This window comes from Seriola dumerili, unplaced genomic scaffold, assembly GCF_002260705.1.
Source record: "Seriola dumerili isolate Sdu_G_001 unplaced genomic scaffold, Sdu_1.0 BDQW01000017.1, whole genome shotgun sequence".
Classification (NCBI taxonomy): Eukaryota; Metazoa; Chordata; class Actinopteri; order Carangiformes; family Carangidae; genus Seriola; species Seriola dumerili.
Genome location: NW_019174272.1, coordinates 8,163,777 through 8,180,117, shown reverse-complemented (window position 1 = coordinate 8,180,117; position 16,341 = coordinate 8,163,777). Strand labels below are relative to the sequence as shown.

The following is a 16,341-nucleotide window of genomic DNA, read 5'->3' as shown; positions in this document are numbered from 1 at the left end:
TTGTGGCCATCATCATTAAGAGACTGTGGGTGGTGGAGCCTCTGCAGTTTGTACGTCTGGAAGGACGTTACCATATGCTGTGGCGTTCTGATGGCGTTGCACTAGTGTCTAACTGCTGGACCACTTTCTCCCAGCATGACATAGAGGTGCAGACTGTATATCAATGGAGGATGTTTCACAGTATTTTGCAGAGAGTTTTAAAATTGAAATCTTTTGCTGCACTATGAGAAATGACTGTTTTACTACCATGTGACTGCCTGCCACTGTTTTTCTTACCTTGGGTATGTCGGTTGACTGTGACAGCATCTCTCAGCCAACAGTCAATCAATACTTTCTGCTGTGATGGATGCTTTTCAAAATGACACATATTTACTGCCTGGCTTTATATCATCCCTTATGCCGTACAGCATAGTATCAGGGGTTTCTGGTTGTCATAGGTAACTCTCTGAGGACTTGTGTATCTATGGGTCATAGGCGCACAGAGCAATTTATCACGCACTCTTTCACTTGCTTCGGCAGAAAAAAATAGACATTGACACCTAATTGCAGCATCAAGCACATGTGCCATGTTAAGCAAAGAATATGTAGCTAAAAGGAAAAGTTGATGAGAAAATAAAATGTGAAAAATTCATTTTTTGTCGTGGTCATTGGGCATGCTGCACTCTGCTGCCCTTTCTGTACTGAGGGAGCGTGTCTTGTACCTTTTTATTTTGCCTCTTTTCTGAGCTGGAATATGTAGCAGCAGATTTGTGTGTGTCCATACAAATATCTTTATATAAATTCTAAGCACTATGCTGCATCATAAAGCTATGATTTGTTACAGCAAGTTCAGTTATGAACATGATGCTACTGTTAATACACATTTAATGTTTACGCTTGTTTGACCTTGATCTATGGCAGTTTTTAAATGTGCTCTCAATAGTGGCAAGATATCAAAATGTGTTTTTTTCTCCTTAAACTACTGGTCTTCAGCGGCAGTGATAAGTGGTTAAAATGAAAAGTTTATTCATTTGACTATTATTCAATGCAAGATTTCATATTGTTAAAAGTTCAATGCAGTGAATAGAGTGTATTGTTTGGTTTTTTTCGACAAGAATAATGGCAAAAACATTGAAAATAAGAACTGAATTGTAATAAATCAGAATCGTCCTTCTACCTGATATCCAAGTGTGTTTCTCCTTAAGTGAACTGACTCTGTGTACAACTTGATGCTCTCCCACATTTTCATTAAAGAAGTCTCAGTATGTCCAGAGAAACTTCCTAAACCATATCTGCAGCATAACCCACTCCCAAATCCTGATGCTCACTGTGCTCTGACTCTGCACTGACATTTCTAAATAGCCAAAATATGATGAAGACGTTGCCCCTGAAGATATCATATTTGGACCTGGGGAGGGATGATTTTCAGTCAAAAAAAACATGTTTGTTTTGTGATGCTGAGTTTAAAGTGATCACAATCTGACTTATCAGAATCTAGTAAACGATGGCTGTGGAAGACTTTAATTTCCACTGCACCCATGAAGTGGAAATGAAGCAACTTCCAGCATTTCCTTTATATTTGTTTGTATTTAAAAAGAGCTCGGTAAAGAAATTCTTGTGGAAATCTGCAATTGATTGATTGACTCATTATTTCTCTGTCTTGCTGCTGTCTAGGTGTGGCAGTGTGGAGGGAGTATGGAAGTCCTGCCATGTGCCAGAGTGGCCCACATCGAGCGCACCAAGAAGCCCTACAACAATGACATAGATTACTACGCCAAGCGCAATGCCCTGCGGGCCGCTGAGGTGTGGATGGATGAATACAAATCCCACGTCTACATGGCATGGAATATTCCCATGAATGTAAGTTTTCCTCCATCTTAGATCATGCTCCTCTTGCCCCCCTCTCTTCCCCTCTCACTTTCTCATTCAGACATGCTGCCGGGTCTCCGGAGACACTAGTCAATAGAAATTCAAAATTCAGATTTCATCCCACCTGACCTTCACAATGGCAGCAGAGCAAAGGCAATGTGAGGAAGCGGTGGAGTCTGACTCCAAACAGATGAGAGAGGTGCACCAAGTGAACGAGAGGAGCCTCATATCTAATCAGTCTATTTTCATAAACATCAGTCCAGATTAATTGCTTTCAAGGGTCTTTTGAGATGGGCTGCAAAATAATAAACAGCTACTCTCATTAATAAAGAGTTTAATGTTGAATCCTAATTGCCTCCTCAGCCATGCAGACTGAGATGATTGTCAGCGAAGGACATCAGTGGAGACCTCAGAACACTTACCAAAACAACACACTGCTGTTCAGAACAAAACAATAAGCGGCTGTGTAGCAGTCACACACAGGTCTGATGCTGCTGACGCCTGCATGTCTAGAAGTTTGGCACAAACATCATTATATGAAAACGCACTAAGTGCAGGTAGGAAGTGCCGACTGGGGAAAGGTTGTAGCCATTATGTGTGGGTGTGTGTGTGTGCGCAGTATAGAGGACTTGTTGGGGAGTGGTGGGGGGTGGGGGGGCAACTTTGACAAACTAGCCAATCGGGCCACATCCCTTCTCCAGTGTAATTACAAACACAGTGGCATGGCACGTTATTACCCCAGCTGTCCTGTGGTGCAGAGTTATTTTGTGTACAGTACAAAGACCTAACGCTACGATTATTCCATCTACCCCCCTCCCTCGCCTCCCAACCCGCCCATACACACGATCACAGATTCTTGTTATTGTCTAAGGTCCCCGCTGAGGGCACAATTACTTTGGTGGGGGAAGGCTATATGATGCACCACAGTGGCCTGGCCTCAGGTCCAAATACCAAACATCTCACTGAAATTGACTTCATTTATTAGTGGCACTTTCTCCTAACCAAAAAATAAAGAGTGTATTTCCAACTAGAATTCATTATCAACAGATGTTGAGAGCAAGTTTAGCAGCTGGCTGCAGGTTCCAGCAGAGAGGGGGAACTGATGAGAAAGCTTGGCCTGGGAACACTGTGTGTGGTGCTAGTGGTGTGTGTGTGTGTGTGTGTCTGTGTGTGTGTGTCTGTGCATGTGTGTCTGTGCATGTGTGTCTGTGCATGTGTGTGTATGCTTTTAGATCATTGTCTATATGAAGGCACATATTGTATATTTGCATATCCATGCACAAACTGTGTGTGTGTGTGTGTGTGTGTCAGGATCAGGCTTCTGTGCCAGGCAGTGCAGCTATTAGGCATTCCCCCAATCAATTTGGGAAGCCACCTCCATAATGCAGGCAGGGCCGTGAGGGCTCATAATTAAGCAGCTGATTAGAGTTTGCTCAGCACAGATCATGTCTAATGAAAGAACAATGATGGTCCCACATGACAGGCACATCTATCCATCTCTTGACTAAATGCTTGTTGTGTCCTCTCACCACCTCAACACTCTTGCGTCTTCCGTTTCTGCAGAAGCTCAGTCTCTCTCTTGGTTCTTAAGCAAATTGCCCGCTGGATAAGAAGTTTTTTTCGTCTTTGTTTTGTACCACTTGCTAACAGAACCCGGGGGTTGATTTCGGGGATGTCTCAGAGCGCTTGGCCTTAAGGAAGAGGCTACAGTGTCGGAGTTTCCGCTGGTACCTTGAGCATGTCTACCCAGAGATGCGGATCTACAACAACACCATCACATATGGCGAGGTGAGAAAGATACTTGCTAACAGGATTACTAGAAATACTCTGCATGCTAATTTTGCTATATCATCATCTGTAATTCTATTACAGAGCTGTGGTTTGAAGAGGATGCATAGAGAGAAAGCTAATTTGATTCCATAGATGATAAATGCAGAAAATGAGTCAGTGAGAACTTATTAATTTGTGAGCTGTGCATTATCAGGATCTTTTCTATGTCTGGTGTCTTTATTGAGAAACCTTTGTCTGACAGGGACGTCAGCAGCTAGTTGATGTCTACTTTATTTTGCTGCTATGAGCAGATGTGGAGGCTCATACCCTCCATAACTTTAAAGAAAAATAAATATGAATTCATTGTAACCAGTCTAAGCTAAAGGTATCCCGTAGAGATGCATCGATCGATCAGCTGGTAATCGAAAAGGACAGTTTTCTGTGCGATAAGCTACAATTGGTGACCAGCCGATCAGTCTCAGATATCCGATTCTGTGCCGGTCAAACTTACACTCATTTGCCACATGATGGTTCAAGTCTTGCACACAACAGCACAGCTTGACACACACACACAAACACATATATACACACACACAACATGCCGTCAGCGTGGAAGCTCTTCACTGTGAGTGAGGAAGACACAAAGCTTGCAATTTGTAACACCTGTAAGGCCAAAGTAAGCCGTGGAGGAAGACATTCAGAACAACAAACTTCATCAGATGTTTGAAACACCATCACCCTCGTCCAACTTCAAGAAGATAGCAAAGGCAAAGCGGCTAAAACTAGCACCACACCACTTACCTCCCCTGTGCTTGAGGACTACCTCGCTGACTGCTGCAGCTCACATGCATTTGTGTCCACACCTCCACATTGCTGCTGTGCCTTGGATTATGGCCATCAATTATAATAATAATCATCCATCGATGATGAGCAGTCTGAAAAGTGACAGCAGTTATATGATGTTTGACACAGAGAGGGCCCTTCACCTAGTTATTTAATAGTTATTAGTCACAGTTTTATTATGAACATACAGATGTTATTTTTTTTTTTCCATTAAATAAAAGTTTCAAAATGTTGATGTAATTGTCCATTATAGCTCTTAGTTTTTGTTGTTTTTTTTGAAAAAATTGGATTGGGAGGTCATACTCTTAAAAAAATCGGAAATTGGAATTTGCCAAGAAAAATGCTATTGGTGCTGGTAATCTCTAGTATTGCGTTGCTATAGCAGTGCAGCATCATCACACAGGATTAGATGCAATTTCCTCATAATGAGTTTTAATTAAACACTTATTACTTTTCCTATCGAACTTGATTGTTCTGGGCTTGGCTGTGCACTCAGCACAGTGAGGGAAGAAAACAGGATTATGACACTGAAGAATTGAACACACTCCAGAGTCAGACACTCTTTTCAGGTTTGCTGAAGTGCACCATTTTTCCTCATATCAATTTCAACAATGAAAAACAGAGGAAAATCAATATGCTATCCAAGTGCAATGTCAGAATACATCAAAATTAACCTCTAGATTCATCAATGCTCTGTGAATTTACTCCCTCCTTTGTTTCTCCTGCCGCCTGTTTTGGCTCTTGCACCCAACTAATGGATTCCTTGGAGCGGCAGCCACTTAAGTGGCACTATTTCAGATCTGTCGACAAGCTGGGAAACACTTACCTTGTGTTGCCACACAGCTGCCGCAGCAGAAGTGAGTCTCATCTGTCACTGAAGATCAGTGCCATGCTCGACCATGCTGACCAGACCAGCCGAGTGGAACCTTCCCTGACAACAGCACATGATAGATATGTCACAACCTGGAAATTAAGCCGTATGCATTCAAATCACACAGAGCAGGAGCTCATGCTCAGTGCACACCACCATCTGGAGGCCTGGAGGAGAGAGAGAGACAGAACTGGGACTGGTCACTGCATAATGATATCCTATCATGGCCTGGCCGTGACTTTGAGATGATATAAGACTCTGCTGTGTGAACAGGCCACAGTGGATCTGGTAGACAGGAAGCAGTGTAACATTCACAGGCACTCAGGAATGAAATGGTCAGATTCAAGAGACTAGAGAAATGCTAAATAAACAATTGGCAACTGATTTTCTTTCTATTTCAATTCTGTGGCAAATGTAACCACAGCAGCCAGTAACAAGGAAGTAATTTTTGAGTAGTGGTAGGAAACTGCTCCAACAAAAAGGGTTTGACTTTTGCATTTATTTCTGATTGTCTGTTTTCATGTAGAAATATTTGAATTGAATAGCTTCCCCTAGCTTTCTGATTGGAGTGATCATCATGAGACTGCTTTTCATTGTATCGGTCATGGTAATTGATTGTTTCTTGTGAGTGAGCCACTGTTTTACCAAACTGACGTTGATAAAGTTACATTGAAATGACATAACATTGAAATTAAAATGCTCCTAGAAAGCAAAGTCCTTATGGCCATGCACAGACCTGCATTATACACTGCCTCTTTCCCTTCCTCGTTTAAGTAACTGTATCTCCGTGTTGTCTTTCAGGTGAGGAACAGCAAGGCCAGTGGCTACTGCCTGGACCAGGGCTCTGAGGACGACGACAAAGCTATCCTTTACCCCTGCCACGGCATGTCCTCCCAGGTTAGACCACACTTCTGGACTGTTTGTGTGTTCATCTTCATTACTGTGTTCTTGCCAATCAGTCAATAATGAAATTAATTAAGCTGTCAGTCAGTCAATGTAGTGCTGATTCTTCCAAAATAACACTACGTGTGTAATTTTTTATATTTGTTTTTTTATACTGCCCTCCTGTTAAATATAAACACTCTTCTTTATTTCTCAGATTTGTGAATCAACATATTCTGCGTTTTACCACAGAAAGTTAAATCTAATTTTATCTAATAAGTGATGGTAGCTCTTGCATTTTGTCTGATTGCTTCTCATTTAACAGATTTATGAACTCCCACGCACATCTCAGTTGAAGCTTTTAAGTGAACAGCTGAGACACACCCAAGACATAACAAGATACACCAAATGACCAGTGAAGTTGTTCAAATAAACTGCAAATACAGTGGATTAGAAATCTACAGTCAGGAGGTACATGCTGTAAATGGAAATAAGTGTGAGGGTAGATTCAATCAGGACTCATATTCTACGTAAAAAGGTTTTCTGGAGGTCAGTTTCCACAGATTTATGTCAGGACACTCATGGATGGAGAACTAGCAAGATGGATTTAGTAGGCCCTGCATATGTGCAAGTTTTCAAAGTTGAATTTGGGTGGAATGTATACTTTTGTCTACAACTCCTTTCATCAGCTAACAGCCTGCAGGCTAATAACAACCATGTAAAGCTAACTACACTGTTGCTATCACTAGCAGCATGCTGCTCAGTCCACGCATAGACTTGCAATTGGCTGCTTCAGCTTCACCCCAGGCAGCAACACATCAACGTTGCTGCCATATTGGACCAGTCAAGACTGCCCTTTGAACATATAGAAATAAATGGAAGAGCTGCATTTTGTCTGGATAACTATAACATTTAAACATTTCTCAACCGAGAATCATTAAGCAACAGCTACATTCTCAGCTAACATGTTAAGCTAACTAGCATGCTAACAGTATACTGCCTAAAACAGACAGAAACTGGAGGAGGTTCAGGTGGATAATAATCAAACATGGTCATTACACACCACAACATGACACTTCCTCTAAACCTGTGTGGGTGTAACCTCTGTGTAGGAGCAAATAAAGGAGAGAAATAGCATACAAGATGAAGATAGACAGATGTGTGTAATGTGGCCTTCCGTAGTCAAAGCTGAAGTTGTCAATTTAATTTAATTCAGAGAACCTGAACAGACTGTAATGAATAATGCTTTGGAAAAAAAAAATACATGATATAAACTCATCTTTTTTTTCCATTCAGAGAGAAACATGTCAGTGTGGCCCCTTGCCTCCTGTCTTGGTTAAGTAGCACTACTGCAGTCAATAAAGATTCAAAACAGATTCAGGGTATTACAGTTGGAGAATATGAAATGAGATTGTAAATGTGCTTCCATAATTCGTTAGCACTTACTTAGAAATGTGAAAGCATTAATCAACATGCTCAGTTACGGCGCTAATAAATACTATACTATAGTATCTGCACTATATGTTAAATGAAAGAAACCATGACTTATATAATATCTTTAAATGTAAAGTGATAACCTCAGTGGATCATATAAACAGATATGAATGTGTGCGTCTTACCATATTATTTCAGTGGTTAAAAACATATTCCAAAAATTAATCACTTGATGATAATCTAATTCCTCAAATCAGACTGAGCCGCAGAATCATGGGAGGCTGAATTGAAGAGTCACACATTGATTTTGTTTGTAAAATAATCACCACATCTATTGTTATGATTGGGAAAGTAAGTTATTTTGTTGTCAAGTGTATCCTCACTTCTCATGCTGCAACTTAGTGTGAGCCAGTATGTTTTTCACATCTCTTCATAAACGTTTGCTGCTCCAGAAATCACACCCACTTAAATCCTTCCACCCCACCAGTTCTTTATTTTCAACTTCTTACAATTTATGATATTTATGTTTTCCAATTATAAAAATGTATACACAGTACAGCATGCAGTTAAACAAGGGAAATCTTCAAGATCATTTCTACTAATTATCACTCTTATTCATCCATTCAGTCGTCTAATCTCCGTCTCATGAGCAGAGGTCAATTTTAACATGAAAAGGGGAATCCTAACTTGTGGAAGTCTTTTTCTCATGCAGTTAAAATTAGACTGTTCTTAAAGTCTCGAAGCAAATGTTTTAAAAAATACTTGAATCTACATTTTTAAGACTTGTTTTTATTACATAACACATATATATATATAGACATAGTTTGAATTTGTTTATTGGCAGAAGTAATCAGTGAGCCTTTTTATGTTCTCTCATCTCCCTGCAAATTCATTTTCTTTATTTGTATGTTTGATTTCAGACATGTCTGAAGACTTCAAAACAAAGATTCCTTTAGAGAATTCATATAAATGAGTGGAACTAGCCATGGATATATTGTTTTAAAACAGAGAGAATGTAAATCTCAAATAATAGAGTATATTTTACAGAACAGGTCTTGGCAATTTGGCATAACAATGAACCATATCTTTGCAGGGCTTCATGTTTACTTTACATGCATATAAATGTTTATACTGGCTTAATAATACTCAGATGCTGATGTGACTGTAATACAAGGTAAAAAATGAGCCAGGTGATCTCCAATGACTCTATTTGAGCTGCTCAGTAGGAAACACTGGGAAACTGGGGCACTCCAGGTGAGAGTGCATGTAATTATGTGAACACACAGCTGATGCCGCTGAAAAAAGAAGGTGCACTCAGTATAACCTTTACTTGAATAGATACCAGGACACTGTGGGTGGGAGCCTGTTGTTCTGTTTTTGTGCAGAGAAACAAAAGACAATCCCGAAGACAAATCATGCAAATGCTATTCATGCATCATTTTTTCTTACTCTCTTACTTTTGCTGGTGACATCCTCATTATCTGTCATATGAGGGTGTGTTATAGGGACACCAGACTCACTGGTCTCTCTGTTCTCCTCTAGTGAAAGCTTAGTGGAGTCCAGTAATGTAAAGCTTCACTGACTCTTTTAATCCTGATCCCCAGGGGAAATAAACAAATGGAGATTAATTTTGTGTCTTTGTATCATTAGATTACAGTGATGGCCGACATTACTGTGAGCGGGCCGAATTCAATTTCATGGGATGCTGTGATTTTGCATTCCTTTTTACCATTGCTCCTTTTACTTATGAAAAAATGTAATTGACCAGAATAAATCTTTATTGTGCTTCTGAGGAATGAGTCTCTTTCTGCCGGCTCTCCCAGTGGAAATCTAAATCACAGATAATGTCTCACCTTTGTCCAATAATATAATGCAGTGAAAGCATGGAAGGAGGAACTACGAAGCTGCATCATTGCTCTAGTCACATACACACACACACACACACACACACACACACACACACACACACACATAAATAGGGCAGTAGTCTGTTAAAGTAATAATCCATCTTTTTCCATGGTTCTTGTATGTGCAGCAGTGCAAAGTGCAAATTGGACTGGGTGAAGGTGAATATAGATCAGAGGGCGTGATGATTAATAAGTACATTCACAGCCAGTCACATTACTGGTCTCTGAAACGGCTGTGCCAGTCACAACGAAGCATGAAGTCTGAAGCATGAAGTCAGTAGCTCAACAAATGGAAAGATGCTTCTTCAGAAAACTGCTGCTGTCTGGATGCTGAACACAGCACCACAGATCTGCAGCCAAAGGCTGGTGGTTTTAGTACAACAGCAGTAGAAACAAATTATAAAAAAGAAAAATAGTTCAATGAGGGTGTTTATTATTCAACAATATCATAATTGTACTGTATCTCATGTCGTAAACAGTTCATCATCAATAATAAATAATGTGACAAAACAAAAAAACAAAATTGAAATCTCCCACTGAAACAGGCAGAATACCAAGTTTTAGCCATCCTCTATGATTGTGCATTAATGTGTGTGTTTTTATTTTGCAGCAGAATTATGTCATTTGCATGTGGTTGAAGTAAACTTAGTGGCTGGTGCGTAATGGCACTGAGCTCTGGTGTGGCACTTCTCACAAATTTATCAACATAAGTGTCCTGCTGCTTTCAGACGGCTGCAGGGATTTAATGAACTGAAGGAAAAACTTTTCATACAGCATAAGGCAGCTGTGGAAAACAGATAGCAAGAGAATGGCCATCAAAATAATTTATAGAGTGACGGTCCCAATGGCCGAGTGGTTATGGCACGTACTATGTGGGCATAATGAGCCCTGAGCAGCAGGTTCCTGGTACGACTCCCGGGGGCCGGACCCTTTATTGCTTGTCTCTCCCCGACTCTTTCTCCCGTATTTCCTGTCTTTCCACTTTCCCTATCAAATAAAGGCATAAAAACTCCCCAAAAAATCAGTTTCTTTAAATTTTAAGTACTATTATTGCATTTGCTTCAAGTTGGTTGTTGCACCACCACATTCTCTCTCACAAGGAATCCCAGCTATGTGAAGTGCATGGTGCTGATGGACACCCTCTCCACCAGTTATGCTCAGGGGCCTCTTAAGTCTCCCCTATATAAGATTGTGAGGAGGTTAGAAGCTCGCTCAGATTCCCATGCTACATTGTACTATAGTCACATGCTGAAGCTCCAGAGCTGAGGCCCCAAGCCAAGCCCTTCTTAAGACGTTTGTTATAATCTGTGGCAAAAACTGAACTTCCTGGTGGTGCAAGGTACTAGAATAGGTAGAAATGTGGAGATTACAACCCAGTGCAATGGGCAAACACTCCATCTTATATTTACATTGTCACAGCATTGCGCCATTAATGAGCTAATTAAGAAACAAGTGATTAGCTTGACCTCCAAAGTGGCTGCAAAACTTTTACGATGGCAGGAAGGCAATGGAGCGTCTAATGTTGCAGCATGAGTCACAGGTTAATTGGCTTGGCAGAATCATTTCCTTGCCTTAATTATTTCTTATGGTCCCATTTTAAATGTATTAGCGTATGAAAGGCTGCCAGACTGAACTGTAAACAGGTATTAGTGAGGATTATCAGGGTTTTCCTTGTGCCCAGTCACAGTTTACACCACGGATAAATCTGCTTACAGAGATATAACCCCAAAAGACCCAAGACAGCAGTACAAAATTCTATGAAGGTTTCTTAATCAAACCATGACGACCTTTAGGCTTCTACCTTGAGAAAACTAGCACAAGTTCACCGCACTACATGTCTTGCATTATAGTCTGAGAGTTTGAAATGTGGTTATATAGATGTCTGCCATTCCTTAGTGCAAAGAATGATCCTCACCAGCATCCTCATGAGCAGCCCAACCTGCTCCAGTGAACCTTGAGTGACACAGAAAGTGGCACTTCATTGTTTTCCTATTTGTTCCGAGTGGTTCTTTAGGGCAGAACATTGGATTACAAACCCCCTGCATTCTCTCTCCTCACAAGGAGCAGCACCCACACAGGCCACTTACCGCAGGTTTAGTTTCTCCATCTGTGCTCCAAAACCCTCCACTCAGACAAAGTTATATCAGTGTGGAGAGAGTTTTGCATGCTGAAATTGATTTACAAAGGTACTTGAACAGGGCTTATTTGTATATCAATATACCACAAGAGTAGATTTTCATACTACTTCATATTACATTTGAAGCTTTAAGAGATTGATGATAGTCACAAGGGCCTGCTTTTACAGTGGGGTTAATCCAGAAATCTGTTCCTAAAGACTGGAAAACAATCACACTGGGACAGAAAACGATGCAGCATATTTTCATCAATAAAGCACTGGAAGGCACATTGTTCATAACAGTCTGGATTCAAAGGCATTCTGTTGCATTGATTCCGTCCAGGACTGGAGAATAACATAACATACCTACCCTCTGATTTAACAGAGTGTGTGTGTGTGTGTGTGTGTGTGTGTGTGTGTGTGTGTGTGTGTGTGTGTGTGTGTGTGTGTGTGTGTGTGTGTGTGAGTGAGTGAGAGAGAGAGAGAGAGAGCGAGAGATTCAGGACAGTCATGTGCTGTATGTGTGCTCCCCCTCAAAGCAGGCATGCTGTCATATTGAAGACCTCCCTATCTTCGCCATCTCATCTTTCAGAGGGGATCACTCCCATAAATAACCAATGCTATCTCTACTGTATCCTTACGTAAGAGATACATATCGTCACAGAGCCTTTCATGTGCAGGATTAAACAGCGAGGGATCAAGTTTAGGTTTGGGGAAATGCTGTGGCATTAATCAGCTGCACACTGTGGTTTCCATGCAGTGTTTTAAACTGACATATTCTACAAAACAACACAGAAACACAGTCTTGTTTTTTGAATGTAGGACATTTTTCTCTATCTGACTTTTCTCGCATCTGCTTTACCATATTAATATTATTAATGTTACCAGCTTGTTAATTTGCAGTTATTATAGAATACACTTAAAAACCAAGCTGCAGTAACTACACCCTGGTTTAGTAAGCAGTGGACTCTAGGAGGCTCCATTCAGAGAAACAGCCAATGAGAAAGCTAAAGCAAAAGAGCAAAGTAAAAGCTAGTTGGTGATATAGCCACGGCTAACTAGATTAAGTTATTTTTTCCTTGCTTGTAAATAAAACATTTTGATGTACTACCATCCTGTGGATAACGAGGCAGCATCTAAATCCAATCAGTGTGGACACAAACACTCAGAGGGAAACAAGTTTAACTATTTAATCATAGCAGCTCAATAGCTGCCATCTTAGCTTCTGAATATGCTGTGATTACACTATGTTTAAATCACACATTTAAACGTATTGTATTATAAATTATTTTTTCACAATGATTTCAGTATTAATATTAATGGAAGACACAGACACTGATACATAAAAGATGAAGATATTGGCTTTAAATAATCAAAATAAAGTTCATTTTTATGACCAAACTAATTTAAATGGTCAATAAAGCTGAAAGAACATGTTTTGTTGAGACAGGTAGATACAAGGTAGGACTTCCCCTTGTATTCTGGGAACATTATCTGAAGGCAGAGTACAGCACTGTATCCTCATCTTCTGTGTATTATCCTATAGATCCTGTAAAATAATCAAATATAAAATGAAAGCATCACAACCTTTCTGTTTGCCAAAGCTTTAAAAAACTTTTCTTGCTCTCTGCCTCTGTAGTTAGCAGTCTGTCTGAACAGCATCACTGCACAATGACTTCAGTTGTCACACAGTAGCACATTTACAGCTTGTGGTTCCCGCTGATATTGAGGTGCTCTCTAAAAAGTCGAGTATTTGTTTTTCAAAGCTGATGATTGCTGCTACAGTACTTGAGTCCGGCAGTGTAACACATTGGTTATCTCCGTGTTGCAGCTGGCCCGCTACTCTACTGAGGGGCTTCTCCAGCTAGGACCCCTGGGGTCGACCACCTTCCTGCCTGACACAAAATGTCTGGTTGACGACGGCAGAGGACGAACTCCCAGTCTGAAAAAATGCGATGCAGTTTCAAGGATTTCCCAGAGACTTTGGGACTTTACACAGGTAAAAAAGGAAACACACAATCTGCCCTTTTCATGACGATCTTAGACACTGTGACACTTCAAACACACCAAACATAGAGAAAGCTAAAATAAGAGAGTGACACAAATGTTACTGAATGTCTAATAACTGTTATTGATGCCATATTCTGTGAACAACTCTGTGTTGCAACCATCTGTTTTCCCTCAAGGTTATTGCATGAATTCGGTCATATTTCCATGTGTTGTTGTTGCAGAATGGTCCAATCATCAGCAGGGACACTGGTCGATGCTTGGAGGTAGAAATGTCCAAAGATGCCAACTTTGGCCTTCGTCTGGTGGTCCAGAGATGCTCTGGTCAGAAGTGGATGATACGAAACTGGATTAAGCATCCCAGGCACTGAAGCCAGAGAACAACCTCTGAGACAGTTTGGGCACTGTTTCAAGTGGAATTTGAGTCTCCAACTGTGGACAGTTCAGAGAGGAGCAGGGACTGCTGGTGCTAGTGTGTGGTATTTCACACCCAAGACTGCACTGCACACCGAGCTTCCCTCAGGCCACAGAGCTTCCAACACTGAGTGTTAAAGAAGAATATGATCAATTCATGTGTTCCACTGAGCTGTGTGCGCTGTTTGAAATGGCCCACATTTCTGACATTCAGCTACATGTATAGAACAGTGTAACAAGACACCTGAGTGCTGCCCCCGAAAGTGGTTCAACATCCCAGTAATTCTTTTATTTTTACTGTAAAACTAGAGATGAGAGAGAGGGCGTGCGTGGTTGTCTCTTTTGTTTTCTTTTTCTGAGTGCATCTGACCAAATCAGAAGATATAATTGTCATCAATTGCCACATCAAAGTGATTATTTTGGGCTGTGATGTGGAAAATTGCTTTGGACATATTGTGCTGCCTTGGCAAGTCATGTAATAGGCTTCAAAGGGACGGCCCATAATCTGATCGGGAGGCATTTCACCTGCACTCACACAAACCACGACAGTTCTTTGTTTCTTTGGACTGTATTGCTCACTGTGGACAGGAGCAATCATGTGCCTTTTTTCTCATTTTTCTGCTTCATCTGACCAGGGAATGTCAGTCCCAAAAGCATGTACAAAATTATTTGAAAGTTATTAATATATAAAACAATGTATAAATCAGTCTAATGATAGTAATATATTGTAAAAAGTGAAAATTGATATCCGTCCTCTGATAACAATTAGGATAATAAAATCATTTTTATGATGACTCGACTCTCTTTCACTTTCACTTCTTTCTCTTTCGCAGAGGTGACACCACTTCAGTCGTCAGTTCAGAGAGTTAAGTGTCAAATGTTGTCGTCCTGAATGTACTTGACTGTGTGTGTTACATAAAAACTACACATTTTCTTTTGTACTGTTGTAAAGCCAGTTGCTAACAACACCAGTACAATTGCCTGTCTTTTGTTGTGCCTGCACTTACAACCACCTCAAGCCTCCATCTGGTTTCTGGCCCTGTGCACTGTAATTGTTCTAACCGCCCACTGGATAACAGTTCTTCAGAAAGCTCTGAAAGCTTTCCAATTATTATACTCAGAAAGAAACTTTTTCACTTGTTTAGTTTTTCTCAAAAATGTGACCGAATTGGAAGAATGACTTGGCTGAAAATGTCTTGACATACTTTAAACCTGAGTTTCAAAACATGTTTGAGAGACACCCACTATCTTTTTTTAAGTGTGTAGCCAGCCCAGGGTTATGTTGATTCAAAAAAAAAAACAACAACAAAATAGTCTGATCCTCACACATATAGGACTAACTAGCTCCGCACTGCAGTAGAGCAATGCTGTGGATGGATGAGAATACAGCCTGAGCCTCAGTCATTGCACAATATCATGTACAGTATGTTTCCCTCCAGTACATATTTAGGTCCCGTTTTACAGGATTCTCATTTTAAATGATTCAGATGAAAGATTAAAAATCAGCCAGAGGTGATGTTTTTTCAAACCATTCATGGAAGCTAACATTAATGCTTCATTGCAGTGTTGTTCCACCGTATAGTACCGCCTCAACTCTACACACTTTTGGTACCAGTCACTTCTTTTTCCACTGCAGATCTTACCCCCTCCATGTGCCGTTGTTACCATAGCGATGAAACACAAAGCTATCATGACATAATGCAACAGACACATTGAAAGTGGAGGATATCAAATGGATACAAAACAGAAACGTCTGCACCTCCCCAGTTGACCACAGCCTGGTTTTGTTGGTTGCCGTATTAAAAGTACAGTGCAATAACTAACAGAGGTGTAACAGGCTACAGTGAGCTGCGTACAGTCACTTGGCTGTTTAAAATGGTGGGTTTGTTCAAAACGTCCCGTCTCACTAATCTGAAATTATGGACCCATTGTTTCACAAAAATTACAGGAATGTCAAGTGTTAGATCTGCCGCCGTTATCTTTGTAAACTGCATGTGTGTCATGTGAGAACGGAAAGCATGGGAAAAATTGTAACAATATCGTTAATGGCTCAGTTACATCAAGTGTCTCAGTAAGCCATGACAGCGAACCAGACTGCATCATACCAGGACCCTGGAAGCTACAGTGCCTTGCAAAAGTATTTGGGGTTTTTCCTGTTTTGTTGCATTACAACCTGGAATTAAAATGGATGTTTATTTGGATTTTATGTAATGGACCTCACAAAATTGTCCAAATATTTGAAGTGGAAT

At 40.5% G+C, this 16,341-nt stretch overlaps 1 protein-coding gene across 1 annotated transcript in view; it reads left to right on the top strand.

Moving 5' to 3' along the window:
• The window catches only part of galnt9 (polypeptide N-acetylgalactosaminyltransferase 9), an 85,343-nt gene extending 70,457 nt beyond the window's left edge, over positions 1 to 14,886 (top strand). The window contains exons 7-11 of the mRNA XM_022754072.1: positions 1,654 to 1,839; positions 3,499 to 3,636; positions 6,134 to 6,229; positions 13,503 to 13,670; positions 13,903 to 14,886. Of these exons, the coding sequence (XP_022609793.1) occupies positions 1,654 to 1,839; positions 3,499 to 3,636; positions 6,134 to 6,229; positions 13,503 to 13,670; positions 13,903 to 14,049 (735 nt within the window). The 3' untranslated portion in view covers positions 14,050 to 14,886. The remainder of the gene's footprint in view (positions 1 to 1,653; positions 1,840 to 3,498; positions 3,637 to 6,133; positions 6,230 to 13,502; positions 13,671 to 13,902) is intronic.
• Positions 14,887 to 16,341: the final 1,455 nt, after the last annotated feature.